The 22,886-nt window shown below is 51.0% G+C and overlaps 3 protein-coding genes across 3 annotated transcripts; all 3 read left to right on the top strand.

The window, feature by feature from the left end:
- The first annotated feature begins 5,946 nt into the window (after positions 1-5,946).
- On the top strand, positions 5,947-6,472 carry LOC119352329 (mavicyanin-like). The gene has a single exon (XM_037619004.1). The coding sequence runs from the start codon at positions 5,957-5,959 to the stop codon at positions 6,470-6,472; it is 516 nt and encodes a 171-aa protein (XP_037474901.1). The 5' UTR covers positions 5,947-5,956.
- A 7,586-nt stretch (positions 6,473-14,058) lies between these two features.
- LOC119352328 (mavicyanin-like) lies at positions 14,059-14,599 on the top strand. Its single transcript, XM_037619003.1, has one exon. It carries the CDS (start codon positions 14,059-14,061, stop codon positions 14,572-14,574), a length of 516 nt encoding a protein of 171 aa, XP_037474900.1. The 3' UTR covers positions 14,575-14,599.
- Positions 14,600-16,170: 1,571 nt separating this feature from the next.
- LOC119352326 (mavicyanin-like) lies at positions 16,171-17,754 on the top strand. Its single transcript, XM_037619002.1, has 2 exons — positions 16,171-16,283; positions 17,352-17,754. Exons 1-2 carry the CDS (start codon positions 16,171-16,173, stop codon positions 17,752-17,754), a joined length of 516 nt encoding a protein of 171 aa, XP_037474899.1.
- The last annotated feature ends 5,132 nt before the right edge of the window (positions 17,755-22,886 follow it).

The raw sequence follows: 22,886 nt of genomic DNA, 5'->3' as shown, positions 1-22,886 counted from the left end.
TCCTGAAAAATTCTAAAATAAGTTTTGAAGTGGCAAAAAAATCCGAAAACAATTTCACACGCATGCATTGATGTGTTTGACGCATGTGTAAAATTACATTATGAGATACTTTAACATGTCATTAAAAAGGCAAACACATGTATTTGAAAATACTTGTTTTACTAGAATCAGTCCACAATATGAAAATCGTCCGTAAAAGGTCTCTATGTAGCAAAACCTATATATATATATATATATATTATATATATATATATATATATATATTTCTTATGAAACATGAGCAACTATTATTGACCACAGATATTATTATAGTTGACGACGATCACTGTGCTTTTCTTGGACAGATTGTACACTGGTGTGTGGTCCTTTGTGTCCGCGATCCAAATCTAGGCACGCAACAGGCCTCCGGCGGCACGTTTGTACCGTGCACCTATGCAGAGTGTTCGGCTGCACAGGGGCTCCAAATCAATAGGGCCTCTAATTTTCTATGTAATAGAGTAGTGATAATGACTAATTTAGATCTTATTAATTTAGGTATATAGGTTAACATTATAGTGAACAAATGTAACATTTGTACTTGATATTAAATTAGTACATATAATTAAATCATTCCGAATAAAATATGATTTATAAAAATAATGCTTTGGACACTTGGATCTAGATATATGGATCGTGATAGTCTACGTCATGTCTTCTAGACGGAGTCAATACTGAAGAAAAAGGAAAGGAACGCGTGAAAAGGTCAGCAGGCCAACAACATAGTCCGTCTTCACATCCTCAGTCTATGATGACAGTTTGATTTAGGGTCGCGTGGGGCATAGCCTCCACATATCTCGTATATATATAAGACCAACAATACAGAGTTAGATTACAATACGACAGGTATAAGACGTTTCCAACACACCCCCTCAATCTGAACCACTACTACATAGAAGGTTCAGATTGGACCGGAAACGTTCTAACATCTGTCGTGTGACCGGTTTAGTAAATACATCAGTCAGTTGGTCATTAGTCGAGATAAACCTGACATCTAAAACACCAGAAGCAACGCGCTCAAGCACAAAATGAAAATCTATCTCTATGTGCTTGGTTTTTGCGTGAAAGACTGGGTTTGCCGTCAGGTATGTAGCCCCAAGATTACCACACCATAGAATGGCGGTACGCTGCTTGAAAACCCCAAGCTCCTTGAGTAAGATATCCACCCAGATTGCTTCAGCTGCTCCATTAGCTAAAGCTTTGTATTCTGCCTCCGTACTTGATCTGGAGACAGTTGGCTGTTTCTTGGAACTCCATGAGACAAGATTGGAGCCAACAACCACAGCAAAACCACTAGTGGAACGGCGATCATCAATGCATCCAGCCCAATCAGCATCCGTGAAAATACTGACACCAGTGGAAGGAGATTTACGAATCCTCAATCCCGTACTCAAAGTCCCTTTGACATAACGCAATATACGCTTGACAGCTTCCCAATGCTCATTAGTTGGTTGTGATAAATACTGACAAACCTTGTTGACTGCAAAGGACAGGTCGGGACGAGTGAGCGTTAAATACCGAAGTCCTCCAACAATGCTGCGATATCGAGTGGCATCCTCAACACCCAAAGGGGCGCCGACCTCACGAGCCAGGTGCTCAGTGGCAGATAATGGTGTAGAGGTAGGCCTACAATTCTCCATACTCACACGATGAAGAAGATCAAGTGCATACTTTCTTTGAGTCAGCGTCATGCCCCCAGAATTGAAGGACGCTTCAAGCCCCAAGAAATAATGGAGAGGACCAAGATCCTTGATAGGAAAACTGTCGGAGATGGATCGCACCAAACGATCAACTGCAGCCGGAGTGGAGCCAGCAATCACAATATCATCAACATACATAAGCATGTATATCTGAACGCCATGCGCAGCAAAGACGAATAGAGAGGCGTCCGCCTTTGAAGCAACAAAACCAAGCTGAAGAAGGCGAGCACTGAGACGAGCATACCAAGCACGTGGCGACTGTTTGAGACCATAAAGAGCTCGTTGCAACTTGCACACATGCGAAGGAAACCGGGCATCTTCAAAACCTGGTGGTTGCTGCATATAAAAGTCTCAGAAAGAAAGCCATGAAGAAATGCATTGCTAACATCAATCTGCCTCAAGCTCCATCCGCGAGAAACAGCAAGCGAAAGAACCAGACGGATAGTAGTCGGTTTTACCACGGGGCTGAAGGTATCACCATAGTCAAGACCGTGCTGTTGAGTAAAACCACGAGCGATGAGGCGAGCCTTGTGATTGTCAACAGACCCATCGGCATGTTGCTTCGTCTTGAAAACCCACTTACTGCCAACAATGTTAACGCCAGGTGGTCGAGGGACCAAGACCCAAGTGCCGTTTTGACGAAGCGCTGCAAACTCAGCAGCCATAGCATCACGCCACGCCGGCTCACAGAGAGCATCACGATGTGACACCGGTGTCGCAAAGAAAGCACGACGAAGAGGATTATACCGCACCGTCCCATCAGTAAACTCCTTGTCACGACGAGTAGCATCACGGGTACGAGTGACCATAGGATGAGGGTGCTCGACGGGCGGAGGCGTACACGAGGACGGCGACACTGCTGGACTTGGCGACGGTGTCACAGGAGCTGGCGAAACCGGTTCATGGGCCGGCTCATGGGCCGGCGGAGCGCAGGGGGAAGCAGCCGCTGCACCCGGCGCTGGTGAAACCGGTTGTCGGGCCGGAGAGGCGCAGGTGGGCACTGGCGAAGCTGGTGCACGGGCAGGCGAGGAGCCAGCCGCAGCACCAGGCGGTGCAGACCCTGCATGCGTAGGCGGGGACCCCGCCTGGGAAGCCGCGCTGCCATGCACGTCGAGCGGCGTATCGACCGTGTCCAGACGCGGAAAATCTTGCACAGGAAAGGACCTGGCTAGGCCAGAGGTATTAGTAGCCAAGTAGGTTAGGTCGTAATTACGCACATGAGCACTCGTAGCCGGTTCTGTGGATGGAAAAGATATAGCCTCGTCAAGTGTAGACACATCGACAGTGACACCGGGAGTAGCAAACGGAAAGACAGACTCGTCAAAGATAACGTCACGCGAGATGTATATACGACCCGTAGAACGATCAAGACACTTGTACCCCTTATGCATAGGACTATATCCAAGGAAAACACACATCTTGGATCGAAACTCTAGTTTGTGTGAGTTATACTTCCGCAAACTAGGCCAACAAGCGCACCCAAAAATATGAAGGAAAGAATAATGGGTGGAATTTTCAGAAGACGATGAATAGGAGTATCTTGACCAAGCACAGGGGTGGGCATGCGGTTAATGAGATAACACGCAGTCAGAAAAGCTTCATCCCAAAAACGTAAAGGGAGAGACGAGTGAGCCAACAAAGCAAGACCAGTTTCAACCAAGTGTCGGTGTTTTCGCTCGGCAATACCGTTCTGTTGGGAGGTGTGAGGGCAAGAGACTCGGTGAGAGATGCCCGTACGAAGAAAATAACGGTGCAGCTTATGGTATTCACCATCCCAATCAGATTGGACAGCTTTAAGCTTAGCATCCAAAAGGCGCTCAACATGTGCTTGAAAAGCATAGAACGCCTGTTCAACATCAGACTTATGTTTTAGTAGATAGATCCAGCAAAAACAGGAGTAGTCGTCAATAAAGCTCACATAATACTTGTACCCCCCAGAGGAGGCACGAGCAGGGCCCCAAACATCGGTATGAACTAATTCAAGAGGCATAGTGGACACACGAGCAGAAGCAGTATAAGATAGTTGACGACTTTTACCACATTGACAAGCATCACAAACTAAAGCAGAAGTATCTGAGGATGAACACTCTAGATCATTATTCCTAACAATGGAACTGACGACATTTTTGGACGGATGACCGAGACGCTGATGCCACTGAGATGATGAGACACGGACGCTGGATGACGCTTGACGCTCGGACTCATGTGAAGCTCGTCCGAGTGGAAGAGGGTAGAGCCCTCCTCTGCTTCTACCTTGAAGAAGAATTCTCCTGGTGGCTTTGTCCTTAACAAGGAAAAAATGTTTATGAAATTCAATGAAGATACGATTATCTGACACAAGACAATAGACTGATAGAAGATGTTGGCTAATATTAGGAACGTGTAAAATATTGTTCAGGCGAAGAGAAGAACCGGCTAAAGTCGAGTGCCCAATATGCGAAATAGACAAACCTAAGCTGTTGGCCACCTGAACCTGATCATGGCCGCCGTAGCGCTCGCAGAACTGAAGACGCTCCAGGTCACTAGTCAGGTGATCCGTGGTGCCGGAGTCCAGAACCCAGTGCGTGGAGTTGTTGGAGGAGGTCGATGCATTATATGCCGAGCGGCCATTGCCGCTGGAGTAGTCTGAATCGAAGCGCTTCTTGCAGGTGTCGGCTTCGTGACCCCAATTCTTGCAAATCTGGCACCTCGGGCGCCAGCGACGATTGCCGTTGCGGCCGTTGCCGCCTCCTCCACCGCCGTTATTACCACGGTTGTCCTGGCCGCCGTGCTGGTAGCCCTTCCCCTGTTGCTGCGGGTAGCCTCCAGCGGGGCGGACGTCGGCGGCGCGACCAGTGTCGGATGCTCGAGGACGGTTGACGGGGGCGGGAGCACCGGATCGTGCCACGGCGTTGGCCGACGAGGTCCACTCCTCATCGTCGGCCTGCTGCGACAGCTGCAACGCTTCATAATTGAGAACCATGGAGTAGAACTCAGCCAGCGTGACCGGGGTGACCACGACGCTGAGCGAAGCCGCGATCGGGTTGAAGGCCTTGCCCAATCTGGTGAGCATGTAGTCAATGATCTCGTCATCAGCGAGGGGGGATCCAGCGGAGGCCATGGCGTCGGCAAGAGCCTTCACCTTGTGCATGTACTCGCCGGCAGTCATGTCGTTCTTCTTCAGCGACTGAATCTGTCGCCGAATGTGCCGAACCCCGGCACGGTTCTGCGCGCTGAACATGGCGTGGATAGAGATCCACGCGGAAGCAGCGGACTTGCAGCTGATCAGCTGAGACGCAATGTCCTCCGTCATGGAGGAGAGGAGCATCCCGAGGACCTTCTGGTCCTGCATCCACCACGTTGCATACGCAGGGTTTGCCACAGTGGTGGCGGCATCACCCGCCCCCTGGGAGATGGTTGTGGGCGGAGCAGCGACAGAGCCGTCGAGGTAGCCATGGAGAGAAGCACCGGAGAGATGCATCACGGTGAGGGTTCGGCATAGCGGGAAGTTGCCGCGATCAAATCGTACGTCAAGGGAAGGCGCGATGGACGGGATTGGCGCCGTCGCGGCCGGAGGCGTCACCACCAGGCCGATAATCAGTTTCATCGCTGCGGAAGAGGATCCAGACGCCATCGAGCAGAAGCTTCAGCAAAACCGGGCGACGACGCAAGAAGCGATCGTGCGAGCGGCGACGCGAGATGGGCGGGCGGCGCGGCTTCGACGGGATCGAATCGGGCGTGGATAGACGCAATGTACGCGACGAGATCGACGGAGTTGCGCGTACGATCTGAGCAGCGGACTTGCAGCGGAATATGTGCGGCTTCGACGAGTTGCGACGGAGCGATGGAAAAAAGAGACGCTGTTACCAAGTTTGATTTAGGGTTGCGTGGGGCATAGCCTCCACATATCTCGTATATATATAAGACCAACAATACAGAGTTAGATTACAATACGACAGGTATAAGACGTTTCCAACAATGACCAAGTACGTACCAGCTGCATGCGTAGCTTGCTTGTGTTCCCATCTACACAACATTCAAAGTCCAAAATCAAGCAGGTACACACACTCGACGCTTCCACCAACCTCACACGTTTCTCCAACCCACCCGGGCATAGCCTGTACAGTATAAATAGGACCCGACACAGCCGCCTAGGAAGCAAACGCATTCTCCGGTCAAGGATCAATACAACACCTCCCTTATAATCTCCTCTGCAAGCTCTGCTTCCATTTCCAACCGCAATGGCTACAAGGAGAACCATTCTTCTCGCCATGGCTGCCATGGTCATCCTGAGCACGGCGTCTGCGGCAATCTACAATGTGGGCGAGCCGGGCGGCGCATGGGACCTCAGCACCAACTACGGCATTTGGGCGTCCTCTAGGAACTTCCAAACCGGCGACCAGATCGTCTTCAAGTACTCCACCCAGGCACACGATGTTCTTGAGGTCAGCAAGGCCGACTATGACTCATGCAGCACCGCCAGCCCCGTCATCACCTTCAACTCCGGGAATGATGTTGTAACCCTCGTCGCCACCGGCACCCGCTACTTCATTTGCGGTTTCCCTAGTCATTGTGCGGGCGGCATGAAGGTTAAGATTGATGTCATGCCAGGCTCCTCCTCTACGTCACCCGCCCCGGCCAGCGGCCCAAGTGCAACCAACGGGCCCCCGCCGACACCTGTCTCCACTGCCACCAATGTGGAGGCCACCGGGTTTGGCCTCGCCGTTTTGCTTGCCGTTGTTGGCCTCATGGCTTGAGTGCATCTCCACATTCACAGGCACATGTGTACTTTATGTTTAGCTAAGAAATTATTACTAGCAATTATCTGTGTGTATAGCCAAGTAGTTATGTGTATGTTGGACGTATTTGGGCTTTGCGTTTTACTGATTCATTTAGGAGGATTTGTTCAAAAGGATTATTTTGGTCTTATACAACATTTGTCCTGAAACACGTTCATTCTAAACCATAAGAGCCCAGACTTCCGTAACATAAACTTGTATTACAGAAAGATATACACATAGATTAGACATGCAATTAGTCTGCCCCGATTGTAAATGAATTGTCCCAAAGAACCAGCTGCCACAAATGGTGAAGAACAATTAGGATGGCCCCGCCCCGAACATACTTGAGCTATAAAAATATACATGCAGCATTGGGTGAAAGTGTTCCATCCTGGGATAGATAGGTCATGGCCCACGCGGCACGGCGCAGCATTTCACCTCCGGATCCGCCACCTCCATTGGAACCGGATGCTGCTCCTCTTCCTCCTCCTCGTCCTGCTACTCTGGCGAGTCCGGAGGCAGGCCAGCTACGATGCGGGCGGCATGCCTCGCCCCGATTTCCTCCTCGATCCGGAAGCGGCGCTCCGGCGTGAGCATAGCATAGGTCATCTTCTTTTATCGGGCCAGGGCGGACGACGAGGGAAGAGGGAGATGGACAAGGAGAGAAATGTGCTCCGGCTGGAACAACAGAGAGGGCAGAAGAGGTTGTGGCTAGAGTTGGGGACGTCGGCCGGCTCAAATAGCCGGACTTTGGCCTCGGGCGCCGAGCCAAAGCGACGCCACACGGCGGTCGCACCTCACCGGAGGAGAAGCCCGTTGAGCTGTTGGGTTTCACTGCGATTTCCGTGTCGAACCCGGTCGTCAGTCCGACATGACGGATGCGCCTGGACGTCTCAGGCCTATTTGGGGCACCCGTCTGGGTCTTTTTTTTTACCACTAACTGACCGGACCATCCGCCCGGATGTATCAGAGGGCTTTAGAGTGTCCGGCTATAGATGTTCTTACCTAGCATAAAGATGCTATGGCATGTAACGACAAATAGTCCAAATAGACCAGAGACTTCTGTCCAACGTTGGTGCACATGTCCCGTTTCCGTCTCCCGTGTACTTATCCTTCAAGAAAATTGGTACAACTCACTAATCAGATTTGCTCCCAATTTCAAAGCATGCTCAAATTTACCCCTCTACCGTCAGTTGCACTTATAGAAATGCCCTTCCGTACCGTTACCGTCCAGTCAAAGGCCTTTGACCGTTTTCTGGGCGTTTGCTTGACAATTTTGCCCCTTCTTACACGTGGGCCCTAAAAGAGAAAATAAAAAACACTCTTTCTCTAGCTTACATGTGGGACTTAATAAATAAAATATAAAAAATAAAGGGAAAAACTCTCCCCTCCCTACCTCACCTGTCTCTCTCTCACCTCCGACGGAGCCCATGTCCTATCCACGGCGTCGCCGGGGTGTGGCGCCGCACGGCTCCGACTCCTTCCCTCCCCGTTGCAGTCCCCCATCCCCCGCCCCTCCTCTCCCCCTCCCCGGCCCCTCTTTTCTCTCAGCCGTGCGACGAAATCGTGCTCCATCGGAATCATGGCCGTCCGCCCTGGTGCTGTTCGTCGTGCACGCGGCTAACAGGAACCCCACGACCCGTAACGTTGTCCATACAATCCGCCTGTCCGTCCTCGACTACCACACCGAATGAATTGAAGTATAACGCCCCCAATCATTATGGTTGATATCATCTTCTCCCCCTCCGGTGATGCTTGATCGCGCCCCGATCTCCTCATCTCGCCGTCCCTGTGCTTTCTCTTGGCTGCTTCGTCGAGATCTGATGCTTCCAGAACCTGTGGACCCCTCGATGCGGAGCCTTTCATTCCCGAGCCACCATGGCCGCGTTGCCTCGCTCCGCCGTTCGCCATGGACGAAGAGGTCATCGCTCTGGTGAATCCCAGGCCTCCTGGATCGCGCCTTCGTCAAATAAGTGAGAGTTTTCTCACGTTCTTGAGTCCGCTCCCCCTCTGTATTGTAGCTTGCCCGTGCGTAACATGTTGCGCCGTTTCCACGGGACCTTGTCGCCGGCGAGCTTCCCGGCTGCTCTGCGAACTCCTAGTGCCCTTGTCGAGCACCTCGCGACCCCGCCTTGCTTCTGGACCATTCGCAGCTCCCCGTCGCGTTCTCCCTCACAATCTCGAATCTCGAGCCGACCCCGGAGTGCCGGTGCTCGCCGGAGTTCAAAGTCCGTCATGTACATGAAAGGTGGGCCCGAGCTTGTTACTTATATTAGGGATAAACCATTTTATTATAGTTCTTAACGACCCTATTAGAGCCGCTGACTAGTGGGCCCACCCCTAAAATAATTAAGTGAATAACATTTTATAAATTGATATTTTTTCATTTCGGTCCCACGTGTAAGTGAGACAAGCAAACAGAGGAAGAGAGAGAGAACTTATACTTTTTATTTTTCTATGAGTGGGTCCCACACGTCAGTGACGTATGGAGGGAGGGGTAGAAATGTCCAAAACACGCCCCGTTGACGGTCAAAGGCCTTTGACTTAACAGTAACAACATGGAAGGGCATTTCTATAAGTGTAACTAACGGCAGAGGGGCAAATTTGAGTAGTGAGTTCAAGTTAGGGGTAGAAATGGAAATGTCCCTTTCATAAATGTAACGATGATGCAATGCATGATCCTCCATGGTTTTTTAAATTTGAAATCTTTTTATAAGTTGCCTAAAACTGTTTCTCTCTTTGTTGTTTTATTTATTCATCACCTAACATTACTTCCTATTTCTCTCCAGATTTATATGGTCAATGTACATGGTAAATGGCCAGTGTGTGGTGAGCTTGTATAATGAATTTCTATCTGGTAAATGCTGGTTACTGGGTAGGTATAATGTTGTCTCTGGTGGGTGTGTGGATTTTTGTTCCTTCCAGATTACTTGATATAGGCTACTTGGTAAATGTTTACTGAGTCATTTTTCGTTTAAGCTACATCTGTCATTTTTCGTTTACCTCAGCAGGTGAAACCACCGTTTATTATTACTTGTATCACGAGACTGGAGTTATCTCAAAACTACTTAAACTCCATCTCCTTTACCATAAAAAATTACTTCATGTACGTTGAAGATTATTGAGCATCAAGACTTAAATAAACATCGTGGTACAAGAAAAGCCGAGCAAATTGGAAAAATCAAACTTGGATGTTGGATCTCTGACTTTGGAAAAATATAAATATAGAAAAGTAACGAAATTCAGTTTTTTTTGTTTCTATGTATTTTAACATATTGATTAGTAGTTTCGAAAAAGGCTTTCGCACTGCTTTATATATAAAGCAATGACCAACAGCAACCCGATACAAACACACCCCCACAACACACGCACACACCCAAGACAAGATACAAGGCGCTGAGCGCAACAACACCACCCTAAGCACACAAGAGCAGCCGGGGTCCTCGACCGTGAACACGCCACCGCGAAGAGATGAAGCCGCATATGATGAACCGTGGGCTCCAAGGCGATGCCTTCAGGAAGGATACGACACCGGAGTGCCGCCACCGCCCGACCCGAGGGTCAGAGTTTCCCTAGAGCGACACGACGGGCAATGAGAGCCGCGACGACGCCCTCAAGAAGGTAACGAGCTTCGCCGCCGCCGGACCGTCCGAAGATAGAACAGGTTTTCACCCCGGCCAACACTCACCGCCACCGAATGCCACACCCCCGCAACCACGCCGCCCACACGGCCATGGTCACTGGGCAGCACCGAGCCACGAGCTCTGCCCCTGAGCATCGGGCAACCATCCCCAGGGCCGCCGCCCTGGCATCCAAGACCTAGACACCACCTCCCCCGTGTCCCATCGCTACCCCAACCAACCTAGGGGTCCCCCAACGCCGAGACCCAATAGGCCGGCCAAAGAAGCCTCCATCGACCCGTCCTGCGGCACCGGGCGCGAGACGAGCTTGGTCCTGCTGCCGGGTGCGAGACGAGCTCGGTCCTGCTGTCGTGCGTGAGACAAGAGCGGTCCTGCTGCCGGGCGTGAGACGAGCTCATCCTGCTGCCGGGCGCGAGACGAGCTCCGTCCTGCAGCCCCGGGCGCGAGACGGGCGATGGACCGTAGCCGGGAAAGAACCACCCCTTCGACGAAGATAGCGCCGGGCAATGAGAAGAGGCATCGAAGGCCAACCCAGGCCACCCACGGACCGCCGACGCCGGAGATGACCAGCCGCCGCCGTGACACGATCCAGACCACGGCCATGAGCCACCACCACGCCGCGGCAGCCCATATCCCCACCGAGACTCCGAGGGACAGCCCCAAACCGCCCACCGACGGCCATGGGCCAGATCCCAGCTGATTTGGCCGACAATCGCCGCCGCCCCCTCCCGAAGACCACTGCCACCACCACCCGCATCGACCGCACGGGCGATGCCGCAGCCACCACCAGATCTACAGCCTCCAGCGCACCAGCCGGCACGCCTCACCACGCTAGAGGTCGGCCCACCCTAGCCGGACACCGCCCCCAGCCCGCGCCGCCGCGGCCCGCGACCCTTGTCGTCGGGATCTGATGAGGAAGCCTCGAAGCAGCCAGCCACCTCGCCCGCCCCACGCCCAAGCCCGCGCCTCCAGAACCACGCAGCCGTCGCCGCTCCGCCGCATGGCGTGCCACCGGCACGCCGCCCAGGTCGCCGTCGCGTCGTCCCGCGCAAACGTCGCGCTCCTCACCGCGGCCCTGCGTCCCGCGCCGTCGGAAGCCATGGGAGAAGGGGAAGAAGGCCCCTCCGCCACCCACGCCAGCCGGGCTTCGCCCGACGGCGCACTCCGGTGGCGGCTGGTGGGAGGAAGGGTTGGGGGAGGGTCGTTGGCCGGCGGCGGCTAGGGTTCGCCCTGCCGCCCACGAGAGCGGCACGGGCAAGAGAGAGGAAAGTCTTACGCTAGTGTTGTACGAGAGAGAGGAAAGTCTTATTGATTAGTAGTGGAGGTCGTGCGTTGCACATGCACACTTACTGTAGTGTTGTACGGTTGGTCGGGCAAGGGAACCCGGTTGTATTTTAACATATTCTTATTCATTATCTAAACCTTTTTTTACAGTCTAGGATGATGCAAAGTGAGTCATTTGATCCGCTGAATTTTCGCGGGCTGAATACACCATTTTACCAATTTCAAATTTCATAAATGTGTGATACAAAAGCATTACTTCTTGAGTTTAATGTCAGACTTCTTTGCCATAAATATATTCTGCTTTTAGGAGAGTTGTGATTTTTGTTTCTTGAAATTTGAAAGCTGCAATTTTAATTAGTTGTGAATTTGTGATCCAGCTGGAAATCAGGTGGTTGAAAGCTGACAATTTTAACAGAGGAAGTTAAAGGCTTTTTTTAGAGGGAGTTGAAATGCAGCTGGGCACTTGGATCTACGTCACAAGGTATGTGGATTGTGGTAGTCTACTTTATGTCTTGTAAACCGCGTCGATACTGGAGGAAAAGAAAAGGAAACGCGTGAAAGGTCAGCAGGCCAACAACACAGCCCGGTCTTCAGATGTTCAGTCAATCGATGATTATCTTAGGCCAACTCCACCGCGCGACCCTATCCTGTCCGACCCCGTTCGTTTGGGGTAAAATGGATAAAGGAGGCGGCCCAGCGCGCGACGGCCCGGATTCATCTTATCCGTTTTGTGTCCGGGCTGATCCATTTCGAGCGCAAATTTGCACCGGGTTTGGGTCGCGACGGACACCAAACGGACGTGCGTCTCGTCTGCGTCGGGGCCGCGTGGCAGGCGGCCACCTACCTTCCACCCGCCCACATCAATGCACACGAGCGGGCGGCCCCACCTGTCATCTGCACGTCGAACGGTCGCCGTCCTTCTTTAAGTGGGAAGCGTGGACGGGTCGTCGTCCACACTGCCCCACACCACCCCGCGGCCTCCTCGAAACCCGACAGCCCCAGTCCCAAAACCCTAGCCAACACCTCCCCGGCCGGCCGCCCGCAGCAATGGGCCTCTGGAAGTCCGGCCGCAAAGGCAAGCACAACCGCGAGGCTGGTTCCTCGTCGGGACGCAGCCGCGGCTCGCCATCGCCACCACGCCGAGCCCCCGCGCCGCCCGCCTTCTCCATCGCGCCCACTTCCGCCGGCGACCGCGACCGGCATTACGTCTGCTTGTCGGTGTGCCGCCGTTATTGGAAGACGAGGACGCCGCTCCCCTGGAGCGACGTCCATCTCCCCAATAACTGGCATCTCTCCGCCGACTGGGTCCCGATCCCGCCGGTCCCGACGAGCGGCCGTGCGAGCGAGAAGGAGATCGAGCGCCGCCGCCGCCTCCTCCCCGACGACCTCTTCTACGACCCCAGGTACGCCCCCGACTCCGGGCTCTGGGACACCTGGTTTCGTGATGAGCACGACACCGGTGCGCGACCTTCTTCGCCGGCACCTCGACGGGGCCGCGGCGGCCACGACAGGAGCGCGCAGCGCCTGCTCCCCAGGAGCGCGGGCGTAGGCGGGTGCGCGGCGTCACGCCCACGCCGTCGCCTTCGCCATCTCCATCGCCACCACCACCTCCTCGCATGACGGACAAGGAGGAGGCCCGTCTCATGGCGCGTGTCATGGAGGACTCCATGTACACGCACGATGAGCAGCAATGGGAGGGCCTGGAGGAGATGACGGCCCGCTCCGCTACCGGCGAGGTAGCCATCCCCGAGGAGGAGGAGCCGGTGGCCGCGTTCCAGCAGCTGCTGGGCCAAGGGTGAGGCTGGTCCTGCACTGCTCCGGAGATGGCCGCCGGCGTGGGCGTGAACTGGTGCCCCACTCCGCCGCGGTCACCGGAGCGGGAGGCGTCGCCACGGGAGGAGATGGTGTAGGCATCTCCGGCCGTCCAGCCCGCCCCCGTCTATCACGCACCGCCGGCCCACCTGTGGACGCCGCCGGCCTACGTCGACCTCGTCAGCGACGACGTCGACACCGGCGGCCAGTGAAGACGGCGACGGCCACGGCACCGACGGGCGCGGCAGGAGCGCGCAGGAGGCGTTTATTTTATTTTATTTTATATGTTAATTATGAAACTGGGCCTTTTAAGTGGCCGTGGAAACTGGGCCGTTTTGTGGCCGACCCCTATATATGTTTTATGTTTTTTTTAAATGCGTTTATTTACTTTTTTAGTTATTTCATTCTAGTTTTTTAATTTTTTTTATTCAGGTCCACCCCGGACACGATTTTGGGTGCGGCCGCGTGGTGGACGCACGCATGACCCATCAGACAAAGCCGGATACGGGCGAACTCATCGGCGCCCTAAAGGGACAAAATCCGGCCAATCAGGACGTCCGTTTGGGGTCACGCGGTGGAGTTGGCCTTATATACTCCTACGTGTCTGAGTATGACCAAGTACGTACCAGCTGCATGCCTTCCTAGGCTTCCACCTACTACACACGTTTCTTCAACCCACCAGGGCATAGCCTGTAGTGTACTGGTGTATATATAGGACCCGACACAGCCACCATGGGAAGCAAACACAATCTCCGCTCAAAGACCAACACAACAACACCTCAACTATAATCTCCTCTGCTATATCTCTTTGCAGTTCAAACCTCAATGGCTGCCATGAGAACCATTCTTCTCACCGTTGCCGCGATGACCATCCTGAGCACCGCATCTGCAGCAATCTACAATGTGGGCGAGCCGGGCGGCGCATGGGATCTCAGCACCAACTACGACACTTGGGCGTCCTCTAGGAACTTCCAAACCAGCGATCAGATCGTCTTCAAGTACTCCCCTCAGGCACACGACGTACTCGAGGTCAGCAAGGCAGACTACGACTCCTGCAGCACCGCCAGCCCCGTCACCACCCTCAACTCCAGGAATGATGTTGTCACCCTCACCGCCATCGGCACCCGCTACTTCATTTGCGGTTTCCCTGGCCATTGTGCGGGCGGCATGAAGGTCAAGATCAATGTCATGCCAGGCTCCTCCTCTTCGTCACCCGCCCCGGCCAGCGGTCCAAATGCAAGCAACGCTGCCCCACCAACACCTGTCTCCGCTGCAACCAATGTGGAGGCCATGGGGTTTGGCCTCGCTGTTTTGCTTGCCATTGCCGGTCTCATGGCTTGAGTGCATCTCGGCAGTCGCACACACATGTGTATGTTATTGTATAGAGATGTACTTATTACTAGCAACTATCTGTGTGTATAGTCAAGTAGTTATGTGAATTTTACATGAGAACTAATTATATTGCAGCCTTTAATGATTTGTTTTACACCTTCACTTACACCTTTCAAGTTTCAGCGACAAAAAAAGTCACAACCTCCAACTTAAAAGGCCAACGAAGAACAAATTCCAATATTCAAATCAAGAAGTAAAGCTTTCATACAGTATACAGTTAAGTTAACATGTTTTAAATTACATCCAGGCAAAAAACATGATAGGAATTGTAAAATGCATGTTGAACCGTACAATTGTCCCACGGTGCATCATCCTGGACTGCAGAATAACATCATCGAGTGAAATAATACATTGTGCGATGTATTATTAAACTGAATTAAATTTTACAAATATCCGCCTTGTCTTGGCGGCAAAATCTCTCCTACCATTTGGCATGACTAGTGAGCTATCTCAAAAATAATGAGCAATAGAATATCTCTCCTCACACGCAAACTTGTAATTAAAATTTCAGCACTTTGCGGTGATTTGAGTAATTCATTCACATGGGGATCCTCTCCTTCGGTGATTGTTCATGGAAAACCTAGATATATCATGGCGACAAGGACTACTTTTGATACTAGTGTTGGAAACATACAATTAGCATATTTAAAACTGCTAAAATGTAGTTTTCAGCCTGCAATTCAACTAAATTTTATCTAAAATGAAAGTTCATATTTATCTTGGCAGCAACAGTAGAAATTTGTATTGGATCACAGGCTCTATATCATCTATATTCTCGAAAAAATCGAAAATAAATTTTGAAGTGGCAAAAAAAGGGAAAAAATTGACACGCATGCAAAGATGTATTTTACGCATGTGTAAAATTTCATTACGAGATACTTTAACGTGTCATTTAAAAAGCAAACACATTGATTTTGAAAATACTCATCTTGCTATTAGAATCAGTCCACAATTTGAAACCGTCCGTAAAGGTCTCTATATAGCAAAACGTATATATATTTCTTATCAAGCACGAGCAACTATTATTGACCGTAGATATTATTGTAGTTGACGGCGATCACTGTGCTTTTTTTGCACTCTTTTTTAGAAATTCAAGATTCTACACTGGTGTGTAGTGTCTGCGATTCAAATCAAGGCACGCAACTGGCCACCCGTACCATGCACCTGTGCAGAGTGTTCAGCTGCACCGGGCCTCCAAATCAGTAGGACCCCCAATTTTCTATGTAGAGTAGTACTAATGGCTAGTTTAGCTCTATTAACTTAGGTATATAGGATAACATTATAGTGACCAGCTGTATCATTTGTACTTTTTGCGGGTGTACATGTAATTAAATCATTCCAACAACAAAATTTTAGGGTCTCTTTAATATGTCAAATCCACTAATAAAAAAAGCTTTGTCAAAATAATGCTTTGGACAATTGGATGTACGTCAGAAGCTATGTGGATCCCCTAAAAAAAAGAAGCTATGTGGATCGTGATAGTCTACCTCATGTTCTTACAAGTTATAATCTCCTCTGGTAGCTCTCTTTTCAGTTCCAACCGCAATGGCTGCCAGGAGAACCATTCTCCTCGCCGTGGCTGCGATGGCCGTCCTGAGCACCGCGTCAGCGGCAATCTACAACGTGGGCGAGCCGAGCGGCGCATGGGACCTCAACACCAACTACTGCTGGAATTTAGTCTATTTTGGGCAGCCCAATAACTATTTCAGAAATTCCTAATAAATCTTAGAGGCCCACTTAGCCCATTTGTGCAAGGCAAGAGATACTACTAAAGTTTAGTCCCACATTGCTAGTTTAATGGGAGTTGGACCTCCTTATAAGGGAGGTTCTTTCCCTATTTGTACGAGCATGAGAACAAGAGGGATATGCACGCGCGCTCCTCCTCCGCCGCCCGCCTTGCCACGCCTCGGCGCGCTGCGCCGCGGGTTGCGGGAATGAGCCGAGCCGATATTTAAATTTTTGCCACGCACGACGGGTATACGAAAGGTCACGTGGGAGTTGAAACATTTTCTGTAGTGGACACTGAATTCGAACGGCGCGCCTCTTCGGCCGCTGCCTGTTCGCTTCGTCTCCCTTTGTTGCTTCACCTCCTGCCGCAGCCTCTTCGCGTCCTTCTCCTGTGCCTATATAAGAGAGGTCGCTCCTCTCCAGAAAGATACAACAGAAGCTCCTCTTCCTCTCGCCACAAAGTTTCGACCACTGCGCTGCTGCTACGTTCTTCCCCATCCCGTCTTGCGGCGTGCACCGCAGGTCGGGACAGTAGGCCTCTGAAACCGCACCTTTTGAGTCCTGTACGGGAGAAGGGTGATAAGGTTTTTGGGGAGCGCTCAGCGTGACTACTGGCTGCTTCATCACGGACGATCCGGTCGCCGACGACTACTTCCCCGACGTCCACGACCTCCTCGACGACATGGCAGGCGAGGACACCGACCCCAAGTCCAGCGCTTCTGCTGCTGTTGTCCCGTACGTGTTCTTGTCTTTCCTGTTAAAGGTTCTGCCGCAGTTCCTTGTTCTAGTCCTTGTCCTACACATGATAGGTTCTACTTCATATATGCTACTTGCTATACTGTCTGCTTTAGATATGATAGGCTACGGTTCATATATGCAGCAGCTATTTACCTTCTCTCTGTCAGAACGTACGACTTGTTTTATCCCTACTATATTAGTCATGCTTTATCTAGTATTTCTGTTAATAAAATTATTTGGTAAATTGCTCATATTTCCAACAACTACAACACTTGGGCGTCCTCTGGGAACTTCCAAACCAACGACCAGATCGTCTTCAAGTACTCCCCTCAGGCACACGACGTCCTCGAAGTCAGCAAGGCAGACTACGACTCTTCTAGCACCGCCAGCCCCGTCACCACCCTCAACTCCGGGAATGATGTTGTCACCCTCACCGCCACCGGCACCCGCTACTTCATCTGCGGTTTCCCTGGTCATTGTGCGGGCGGCATGAAGGTTAAGATTGATGTCATGCCTAGCTCCTCCTCTACGTCACCCGCCCCGGCCAGCGGCCCAAGTGCAACCAACGCGCCCCCGCCGACACCTGTCTCCACTACCACCAATGTAGAGGCCACCGGGTTTGGCCTCACCATTTTGCTTTCCGTTGTCGGCCTCATGGCTTGAGTGCATCTCCACATTCGCAGGTACATGTGTAATTTATGTTTAGTTAACAAATTATTACTAGCAATTATCTGTGTGTATAGCCAAGTAATTATGTGTATGTTCGACGTATTTGGGCTTTGCGTTTTACTGATCCATTTGGGAGGATTAGTTGAAAATGATTCTTTTGGTCTTATGCAACATTTGTCCTGAAACACGTTCGTTCTAAACGTAAGAGCCCAGACTTTCGTAACTTAAACTTGTATTACAGAAAGATATACACATAGATTAGACATGCAATTAGTCTGCCCCGATTGTAAATGAATTGTCCCAAAGAACCAGCTGCCACAAATGGTGAACAACAATTAGGATGGCCCCCGCCCCGAACATACTTGATCAAAATCGTCTGGCCAAAACATCATGTCCTTTGCTCGTGGAGTGCCATACATGTTCCTGTTTCTAGTGTTGCAAGGGACAGTCACCGTCGTCGAGGGAAAGAGAGCCATGGAAGTGGGTGATGGGTGCTTTTTCAGGACCGAATTCTTCCTTGTTATGTTCTTCTAGATGGAGAACGATGACTATCGATGCTTTGACAGAACAAAATTTCCCCACTCCAAGCCCCATCGTTCAGAACTATAAAATATATGCGGCATTGGGTAAAAGTGATCCATCCCGGGATAGATAGGTCACGGCCCACGCGGTGCGGCGCAACATTTCACCTCCGGATCTGCCACCTCCATTGGAACCAGATGCTGCTCCTCTTCCTCCTCCTTGTCCTGCTACTCCTCCTCCTCCGGCTCTAGCGAGTCCGGAGGCAGGCCAGCTACGATGTGGGCAGCATGCCTCGCCCAGATCTCCTCTTTGATCCAGAAGCGACGCTCCGGCGTGAGCATAGCATAGGTCGTCTTCTTTTATCGGGCCAGGGCAGACGACGAGGGAAGAGGGAGATGGACAAGGAGACAAATGTGCTCCGACTGGAACAACGGAGAGGGCATAAAAGGTTGTGGCTAGAGTTGGGGACGTCGGCCGGCTCAAATAGCCGGACTCTGGCCTCGGGCGCCGAGCCGAAGCGGCGCCACACGGCGGTCGCACCCTCAACGGAGGAAAAGCCCGTTGAGCTATTGGGTTTCGGGCGATTCCGTGTCGGACCCGGTCGTCAGTCCGGCATGGCGGATGCGCTCGGATGTTTCAGGCCTATTTGAGACATCCGTCTGGGTCAGGTTTTTTTTTTTTGACCGCTCACTGACCGGACCGTCCGCTCGGACGTATGACCTCTCACTTGTCGGTTTAGAGTGTCCGGCTGTAGATGTTCTTACCTAGCATAAAGATGCTATGGGCATGTACGACAAATAGTCCAAATAGACCAGAGACTTCTGTCCAAAGGTTGGTGCGCATGTCCCGTCTCCGTCTCCCGTGTACTTATCCTTCAAGAAAATTTTCTTCACAATAATCAAAAGTAGTCCTCATTGGCGCATTAATGGTATATCAATCTTTTTATTAGATAAAATTTATTTTAATATAATATATCATTCAATATTTGACCTGTTATTTTGCAATTCCAGATGATGCAATATCGGTTATTTTTCGGCTTAATCCACGGGCTGAAAGCTCTACTTCTTGGTTTTAACATTGGACTTTTACCTTTTCAGTTGAAATTTGTGACGTGGAATTCATAAATCAAACCTGACGATTTCAATAGAGGATGTTACAACTGTTTTTAGAGTAAGAGTTTATACGCGGCTTGACCTTTGGATCTACTTCTACAAGGTTTGTAAGTTATGATAGTCAACTATGTCTCCTTGGAGCCTAGATTGACCGCGTCGATATTGAACCAGGAGCCAATGGCTGCTATGCTATGAGAACGCTTGAAAAGGTCTTAACATCTTCAGTCTATTTTATTATATATCTATTTAGGTGTTTGAGTATGACCAACTACGTACTACCTGCATGCCTAGCTCGTGTTCCCGCCTACTCTATATTCTACGCTTCACCTACCACACACGTTTCTTCAACCTACATTGCCATGAGTTTGTATATATAGGACCCGGCATGACTCGTATCTTCTCTTTTCAAACATCTTCTTTAGTTAATTGTTGCTGTTACACAATGATGCAAGTACCCATCACTTCTCACCTTTTTGTGAATGACACTTGATTTTCTGACAATTATTCTTTACTAATTTTGTTTTTTTGCGGGTCTTTACTAATTTTGTTTGCTACAGAAATGGTTCATTAACTTGTATTAAGCGGCATTTATGTGTCATGATACTTGCATCTGTTTGATTTTGGAGAATGGTGACAAAACAATTTAGTGATTGACTGTGGCTCTTGTTATCTATCTCCCATGCATGTGTCTCTTGTTATTGTTGATCAAGCAAAATGGGTATTGTAAGTTCAAGCTGATTGAAAGTTAATGTGGCTGGTTGTAAGTAATGATGAGTTTGGTTGAGTTGCTTTTCTATAAGTGCATGTCTGTACATTTCTTGGACTATTGTGAAATAAACCACTTTCTACAGTTTCCAAATGTTGATGTTATCTGCGCACACTAACTATGAACCGATGTGCAACATATTTCATATTGTTATCATTTTTGCAGGGAGCAAAATTTTGCATATAACTTAGAAGAATAATAGAATGGAACACATCTCTTCATCAGCCCACAAAGGGGTAAATATACAGAATACATGATAACAAACACAGCTATGTACGGGCATGCACAACGTGCACCAAGTCATGGGGCATGGCATGCGGTAGTGGATCAGGTACGAGACATGGGACTCGGTCCCTCTGTTATACAAGCAACGGGCATCTTCCAACAGCCCCCCGCAATCGCAACGGGATTGTCGAGGACGTTGAGGCTGGACCGGAAGTCGAGGAAGATGGTCGTCGGGAGCCCCTTCGTGAAGATGTCGGCGAACTGTGACGTAGAGGGCACGTGGAGGACCCGAACGTAGCCGAAGGAGACACGCTCGCGAACGAAGTGAAGGTCGATCTCGATGTGCTTCGTCCGTTGGTGCTGCACAGGGTTGGTGGAGAGGTACATCACGCTCACATAGTCGCAGTAGACAACCGTCTCTGCAGACGGGGGCCGCTGGAGCTCTTGGAGTAGCTGCCGGAGCCAACACGCCTCAGCCACGGCGTTGGCGACGGCCCTGTACTCCGCCTCAGCGCTGGAGCGCGAGACGGTCGGCTGGCGCTTTGAGGACCACGAGACGAGGTTGTCGCCGATGTAGATACAGAAGCTTGACGTAGACTTGCGTGTGTCGGGACAGCTGGCTCAGTCAGCATCCGAGTACGCAATCAACCTGTGGTCTGAGGAGCGCCAAAGATGAAGGCCGAGCTGCGAGGTGCCGCAGATATATCGTAGGATCCGCTTGAGGATGGTGCAGTGTGGCTCTCGCAGGTCATGCATGAATAGACAGACGTGCTGAACAGCGTAGGCGATGTCCGGACGAGTGAGGGTGAGGTATTGGAGAGCTCCGGCTAAGCTACGATAGTGAGACGGGTCAGAGACAGGAGGTCCGTCAGAAGCTGAGAGCTTGGAGCGAGTGTCAATGGGTGTGGTGGCGGGTTTGCAGTTGCTCATGTGGGCGCGCTCAAGAACCTCTAAGGCGCACTAGTGCTGTGAGAGAAACAACCCGTGTGTACTGCGAGTGACATTGATGCCTAAGAAGTTGTGGAGCTCGCTGAGATCAGTCATAGAAAACTCGCGATGGAGCTGTGCGATAATGCGGCGGAGTAGTGCAGCGGTACTAGCTGTCAAAATGATATCATCGACGTACAGGAGAAGGTAGGCGATGGCACCATCGCGATGAAGGATGAACAGGGATGTGTCGCTTTTGGAAGCAGGAAAGCCGAGGCGGGCGAGGTAGGTGGTGAAGCGGAGGAACCAAGCGCGGGGGGCCTGTTTAAGCCCGTAAAGCGAGGGATGTAGCTGACAAACGTGGGGTCGTCGAGAGGCGTCAACGAAGCCGGACAACGTGCAGCTGATGGATGGGCTAGAGGAGACGGCGAGGCTGAGGACGACGCAGATAATCGCCGGCTTGACGACAGGACTGAAGGTCTCCGTGAAGTCGACACCGGGCTGCTGCATGAAGCCATGCAGAACCCAGCAAGCCTTGTACCGTGCGAGAGAGCCATCGGGGTTCAACTTATGCCTGAAGATCCACTTGCCCGTCACCAGATTGATACCTGCAGGGGGGACACCAACGACCATGTATTGTTCTGTAACAAAGCAGTATATTCCTCGAGCATAGTGTTTTACCAATTTGGATCCTTAAGTGCCTATTTGTAGGAAGAGGGGATTGGAGAGACGGGGCCATTGGTAACGGAGAGGCTAAAAAGGCTTTTAGGCTGAAGGAATCCGCTTTTGGCACGAGTGTGCATGTGGTGAAGATTTTTTGGTGGGACCGCTGGAACCACACGAGGTGGCAGAGGGCGGCCAGGTGGCGAGGGGGGCGCGTCGGGGTCAGGTGCAGTGGGCGAGGCCAAGCGGACGCACGAGAGGGGTGGCGTCGATTGGTTGGGCACGGAAGTCGGGTGGTAGTGGTTGGGTGTGGCGCGGCGGTAGTGGGCGGGCTAGGTGGAGATCGGGCGGGTGAGCACGAGGAGGGCGCAGAGGAGCCCGGGGTAGGTGCGTCGGCTGTGGAGGTTATTGGTGGAGCGTATCGAGAGGTAGATACAGCCGAGCTGTCGTACGAGGTAGTTGTGGGAGGGTGGGTTGGAGTGCATGGCGCGGATTGGCTGCATGGCATAGGGAGTGCAGCGGGATTGTTTTGTGGCCGAGCGTTGGGAGGCATGCATGTGTGCGTGTGCGAAGGGAAATCCATTTTCATCAACTATTACATGGCACCAGGTGATGACTTTGTTCATCATTTTAAAAAAAAAGTTCTCAATTTTTAAAAAAAATCATGAATTTAAAGATTTTCGCCAGTTTAAAAATAAGATTAAAAATGAAAACAGTAAAATAGAAAACAAAATAAAAAACAAAAGAAAAAGAAAACAGAAAAAGGATCAAAGAAGAAAATGAAAAATGTAGAAGAAAGGTAAAACCGAAAGAAAAAATATATAAAAAACAGAAAAACCCGGTTCAGGGAGGGATATAGAACCTTCCCAAAACCGGTTGGGGGTGAAATCCCGAAATCGGCCGGCCCATAG

The sequence above is a fragment of the Triticum dicoccoides genome, chromosome 2A (genome assembly GCF_002162155.2).
Source record: "Triticum dicoccoides isolate Atlit2015 ecotype Zavitan chromosome 2A, WEW_v2.0, whole genome shotgun sequence".
NCBI classification, from domain to species: domain Eukaryota; kingdom Viridiplantae; phylum Streptophyta; class Magnoliopsida; order Poales; family Poaceae; genus Triticum; species Triticum dicoccoides.
Note: the sequence above shows the minus strand (reverse complement) of the source record. Positions and strands in the feature narration are given on the sequence as shown.